Source organism: Aptenodytes forsteri, unplaced genomic scaffold (assembly GCF_000699145.1).
Source record: "Aptenodytes forsteri isolate BGI_AS27 unplaced genomic scaffold, ASM69914v1 Scaffold209, whole genome shotgun sequence".
Classification (NCBI taxonomy): Eukaryota; Metazoa; Chordata; class Aves; order Sphenisciformes; family Spheniscidae; genus Aptenodytes; species Aptenodytes forsteri.
In genome coordinates, this window is record NW_008795034.1 from 773,509 (window position 1) to 779,812 (window position 6,304).

Consider the following 6,304-nt stretch of genomic DNA (forward strand, 5'->3'; position numbering starts at 1 on the left):
TGGACTCGATGATCTTAGAGGTCTTTTCCAACCTCAATGATTCTATGATTCTATGATTCTATGATCTCAGTATTATGTCTGTGTTCTTGTAGCAAAAAAAATTAGAGGAAGTTGCCAGATTATTTGAAGGACTAGATGACTCACAAAAAATAAATGGCCAGCCATTGAGAAAGAAAGCTTTTTCCTTAATGTATCAGTATCAGCTTAAATGCTTAAATCCAGAAGTAACAAATCCCACCTGCTCCACTCTGAGATCCCTATTTCCAGAAAGAAGGGCTGCCAATAAAAATTTCTCCAATCAGAATCTGTCCTTCTTGCGTATTCTTTTAGAAGAGGAAGCACAAACCACAGGTATTAGGTCCAGTACAACTATGTTCACTAGCTGAGTGTACCTGTGTAGTACAGTGCAGAGGAGATGGGGAAGGATATGTGAAGAATTTACATAATTCCTATCAATCATTCATGAAGTCCAAAAGCACTCCTGTTGCAAGTGTGGATGCTGCCAACATAGACAGATTTATTCCAAAAATCCCATTTTATAAATGAGCTCGACTAGAAACTAGCAGAGGAAGAAGATGCATCAGCAGCACCTTCAAATCTATGTCCTAAGAGCGAGCCTGGGGCTGAAAAAAGCAGTCCCTGAAAGGTGAACTGTCCCTCACACCTCAATGTGATAAACACGCCAGGAACTAGAGAGCCATACCCACTGTCTCTCAGGAAGAAGAGTGGGAAGGGAACAGATGACACAGCCTACACTCATTTGCAATGATGTATCTTAGTGCTGAATTAAGTTCCGCACCCTCTGTTGCAGCCTCCGACTCCCGGGAGGACTCACAAGTAGTTCTTCTTCTCCTGCTGCTACTAAAGAAAACGGGCTCCCTCTGCCAAATTGTCAGGTACAAAGACAATTAGTGCAGGAGGAGTAAAGATACGGTTAAAGCAAACACTTGCATTCAAAACAAACAAAGAGGAGGGTTCTTCACCCGCTGTGTAATTAACCTATGTTAATGACATTAACCTACAAAAAACACAGTGGATGCTAAATGTTTGCATGGCTTCAAAAAGTGACTAGAAAAATTAATTGAAGAAAAGTTTACTGAGGCCTTTTCTACTTAGCAGTACAAAAATGCCAAAGATACTGTAGGAGACAGGACAATGGACTAGAGAGACCTTTCATCTTGACCCTGGTTGGCAGGAGGTTCTTCAAACTGGTAAACTAGAATTTAGCTGAGAAAGTTGGATAAGTATATTGTTTTTCATTTGAAGAAAACAGATAACCTATTTCAGTGATTTATGGTGCTGCAGAGATGGGCTGGCAGCTATGAAGGGAAATCCTGAGGACTGCATTTTAGTGAGACAACAGCTGTCTCTCTTGCTACAGGATAGCTGCAAAAAGGCAAAGAAATCTGGTCTTGTTCTTCAAAGGAACATAATGCCTTCTCCACAAGGGAGGGTTTGATTCTTGGCTCATTTGTACACATTATCACCTTGGTTTCGGCCCAGAGCTGCTCCCAGTCACGGAAGTGACTTTTCCTCCCATCTTGTGGCCTTTGCAGCCTCCCACCATTGCAGTGGCCTTTGGTACCACATTATGTTGGCTCTCGCTGTGTGGTATCTAGAACTTGGCATCACAACATGACAAAGAAAAGTGAATCATATCAGCAGCCTACTGAAATAGATGGAACAAAAGCCTTCTCTATAGCAGGATACGTATCAAAGTGCGGGCTCAGAAAACTTGCAAATGAGTGCCCAAAGGACAAGAGGAAGACAGACAGGACTCAATCACTTTCAGAGGATAAGTTGTGAAGAAACACCTGGGAATTTTCATGATGCAGTATTTTAGCACAGAAAGATTAAGGAAGAAGTTGTTCTCAAAGGAGGAAAAACATGTAGTCAGAGCAACAGAAGTCAGCTTATATTTAAACCCGTCTGCTTCAGGCCTACAGTTGAACTGCAGGAGATGGGCTATGCCAGCTTCGAGGCTTGTATCATGTACCCAATTTATTTTGGGCCAACTTGAGCCTGATCATGTTTGGCTCAGGTGTGCTGTCTGTCTCTACCCTCCACATGTACACCAAGACTAAAAGGTACAACAGTGGAAACGTAGACCTGGATGACTATCACATTTCCCAAAGAGTAGACTCTATGCTAATTGTTGCTAGTTAGCATTCGCGTAACAGTGTTTCATCTCTGTGGAACAATCCCATGGAAATGCTTTCCAAAATGTTCCTGTATGTAACTTTACAACTGGTATATTAAGCAAATGTTTTGCTTCAGATATGAAAGCTGAGAAGTTTGCTAATTATCCATGATACCAGGAAGTAATTGAACAAGAACTCTCAATTCTGTTTTAAACAAAAGCCTGTCTTCTTTCAAGATGGCATCCAACCTTTTTTCTCAGCTTCCTGTCAAAAAGACTTTATTCCTTACTTAAATGTTTGAAACTGATGGGCGTTACAAGCTGAATTATTAACTAGCATCATTATCTGAAATCTAGAAACTACCCTTTGAAGTGAGCAACAGCTCTTCAAACTCTACGATCAGGTCTTTGATGAACAGCTGTGAGGGAAATAGCTTCTTGCGAGACTTGCAGGCTGCACCAACTTTTCCTCTAGAAGGGATCCAAACTACTCTTTGTGTCCTCTTATGTCTCTCTGAACTGTGGACATTTAGGTTTTTCCTTTAGTTACTACATTTGTCAATTGTTTGGCCTCAGACGTTCTGCTGCTTGTTTTTCTCATGTATTTCAGCATACATGTCAGCAGACTGGTACAAAATTTAATTAGTGATCTGAGACAAAAGATTTGGACTTCTACACTAACTTCATCAGTTTGGTGGATTTTTTCCCTGTTGCTTCTACAGTCACCTCATTACTCTGCGTTTCCTTCATAGCACTGTCACCCTCCAGCAAACATATCTATGGACTTCATCTCAATATTGTGACATCCAAGATTCTGACACAACTCCCAGAACTTCAGGTTTTATTTACTGATATAATTTATACCCTTTTCCGCATAAGAGTAATTAGCGTAAGCATATCTATAGAAGCACGTTGGTAAGTATACTAAGAGGTTGTACAAGCTGAAGGCACAATTAAGTACTTACACTGCAGACAATAACTGAACTATTCTATCTCCCCTTTCTGTAATAGTTAGTTTCAGAGTAGCTGCCTCGGTAATCTCTAAAAAAATGTAGAATCTCTTCTTACCAGGGGACTTGCCCTCGTGTGAACTGTGTCTTCTTTTCCTGCACCTGGGTTTTACAGATGAGTCAATCTCTTCTACAGGTTTGTTCACAGGCTCAGTTCCTGAAGTGAATTGTCTCTCTTCTGTCTCTGACATACTGGATTCACATTTAACACTAGTATTCTCCTTAAAATAAAACAAACAAAAAAAGAAATAAAACCAAAGATCACTCAATATTTTCTTGTAATCACTTTAGGGACAGAATAATAACTATTCTTCTCCACTCCAAAAGGACATCTCACAAGTGTTGAACACTGCCTAGATGGTTTATGTAATAAGCATTTTTAACTCAGAATTAAGGTTGCCAAATTGAAACTCAAGCTCTTACAAAACGTCATATTAAGCAAAACATGAAATCAGAAAACTAGAACACACAAAGTTAGGGTGCATGTCCTCACAGTCTGAGCTTTGCCCTCAGTTATCAAACTAGCTATAAGAAATAAGCTAGAAGAAATCCAGGTGCACTCGTTGTTACCAACACCTGTATTAGTAATGACAGATCTAGCTCAAACAATTTGAAAGAGCTGTGTGATGCAGAACTACACATGCGAGCCGCACGTTTCTGGTTGGAAATTTCACCCCATCCCACCAAATTGTTAAGACATTAAATTATAATGTGTTGCTTGCTTTTTGGAGCCCTCTGCTGCTGTTCCATATGTATTTTGCAGGCAACCATTTACTGAACTGGTATATTTCCATGATCATGTGGCAAAAATCCGTAGGTTAAAACCAAACAACCAAGTTATGTTTCTATTCCACTGAGGAAGTAAAGGCCCAAAGTTAAGCACTTGGAGTTTACCTTTAGACAGAAAGATGTTCTCGCTATCACCTGTTCTAGAATATTCATCTCCTCTGCAAATATCCTATCAATCAATATCCTAAAGATGAATGATTGTTCAGAGCCTGCAACGTTTCCTTCTATTAAGGAAAAAAAAGCTTTTGAAAACTGGTATGTGTGAGTTTACAGAAGACAAAAGGTCATCACACTTGGTAATAAGATATTAGTAATTCCAAAAAACACACTCTCCACCCTGAGTCTGTCGTTACTCAATGTTAAATATATAAAAGGCAATGCGTATGCATATTAATAGAAATACATATACATTCTTTGACAAAGTTGTATAATAATATTCAAAAAGGCCTGCGCGAATACAGTAACGGAATACTCCAGGGAGAGCTAGTTCCCCACAACACGCCTCCTACACTTGCTGGATACCCACTTTACTGTAGTATTTGTTGTCTGAAATATGTTGTCTGTATGAATTGTATTAGTACTATTAACCGGGTCATGTGAAAACCATTTGGCTAGCAATGCCTTTTGTCTAACATCTGAACCACAACTCCTTCCTAGGCATAAAAACAAAGAGAAGGAAGGAGGACTGTAGTTCACTACCTTCACCAGCTAGAGTCCAAATTTCACGAGTGATGACCTAAACCTCCTCACTCCTGGTGACATTTACATAATAATAAGTGAGTTCTAGAAAAATGAGCAAGCAGCCTCAACCAACTGGTGAGAGAAGGGAAGATTTCTCAAGTAAGCATCCTAATTTGGATACTCCACAGGACAAGTGTTCTAGAAACAATTCTGCAAACTCCATTATTTAAAAAAAAGAGAAAAATAGATACACTACGAACTGAAGAGCAATATCAGACCAGGGGATGTAGAAATCAAACTGCATTGTTTGATAAACAAAAAACAAATGCATATTGGGATAACCATTATTAAGAAATTATTACTAGCCTACATGCTGAAAGAAGTCTAGAAATTCTGACTAGCAGTTCTTCTACAAAGGACTTGGGGATGCTGCAGTGCCCAGGAAGGCTAACGACACCTTGAGCTGCAGGGGGACGCGCGTGGCCAGCAAATTGAGGGAACTTCATTTCGCCCTCACTGGTGAACCTGTATTTGCAACGCTGCGTCCAATTTTAAGCCTTACAGTTGTGTGTGTGGAAACTGAAGAGCGATGATACTGCAGAGTACCCCTTTCAGATTCCTTTTTATCACTGTGTTTATAGGATCTTACACACCAACTCTTTAGTACTCTAATATAAAAAAGGCAATAATAAGATTTTCATCCTAATAGCATCAGCTTAGCCCACACTAATGTGGTTCCCAAGTTATCTCTTTTTTTTATTATTTCTTTTTTTAAGTGAATATGCTTCTGGCCATGGATTTACCACATCTGTGGACAGACTCTTCACTCAGGCCTAGTACTCCTGCAGTTTCAGAGTCCCAAACATTGTTTGGCAGAGAATCAAACAAAGCTACCAAAGCTGATGGATGTGAAAGTTTTGCCTTTTCACTTCAATTATTGAAAAATGCCAAATCTGCTGCATCTCACTGGTTACATGACTTACAAGACAGAGGCTGGACTATACCTATATCCAGCTGGAACCATGATGAGAAGCTAAGGCACTAAAATGAACAACTCACATGAATGGGGTTTGCTGGATTAACCTTCACCGAAGAAAGGCAGAGTTTTAACCTTCAGATTGGAATACTGCCAAGGAGACTGAACAAAATAGGAGGCAAATTCCTCTTGATCAAGCATTACAGAAATGTTTTATTTCCACTTTAAGAAGAAAATAAAATATTTCTTATGAGTAGGAGTGCAATAAAATATGCCCATTAAAGGCCAAAACCTGTAGAAGTCTAGGACAGGAACTCACTGTGGCTAAGAGGACAATGCTGGATCTGAACTATTGAATGTACTAACTCTTTTCATGTAAAGAATTGCTCTTGAATTGGAAGCAAGGACAGGTAGCCTGGGAGGAATACAGAGAAATTGTCCGAGCAGCCAGGGGTCAGCCCTGATAGAATTAAATCTGGCCAGGGATGTCAAGGGCAACAAGAAAAGATTCTATAGGTATGTCGGGGATAAAAGGAAGACAAGAGAAAATGTGGGCCCTCTCCGGAACAAAACGGGAGACCTGGTTACTCAGGATATGGAGAAGGCGGAGGTACTCAATGACTTTTTTGCCTCGGTCTTCACCAGCAAGTGCTTGAGCCTCACCGCCCAAGCTGCAGAAGGCAAAGGTGGGGACTGGGAGAATGAAGA

At 40.1% G+C, this 6,304-nt stretch overlaps 1 protein-coding gene across 1 annotated transcript in view; it reads right to left on the bottom strand.

Moving 5' to 3' along the window:
- Nucleotides 1–1,988: 1,988 nt before the first annotated feature.
- HSF5 (heat shock transcription factor 5) overlaps nt 1,989–6,304 on the bottom strand; it is a 33,737-nt gene continuing 29,421 nt past the window's right edge. The window contains exons 8-9 of the mRNA XM_009276437.1: nt 3,209–3,371; nt 1,989–2,080 (exon numbers count right to left, since the gene is read on the bottom strand). Coding sequence (XP_009274712.1) covers nt 1,989–2,080; nt 3,209–3,371 — 255 coding nt within the window. The remainder of the gene's footprint in view (nt 2,081–3,208; nt 3,372–6,304) is intronic.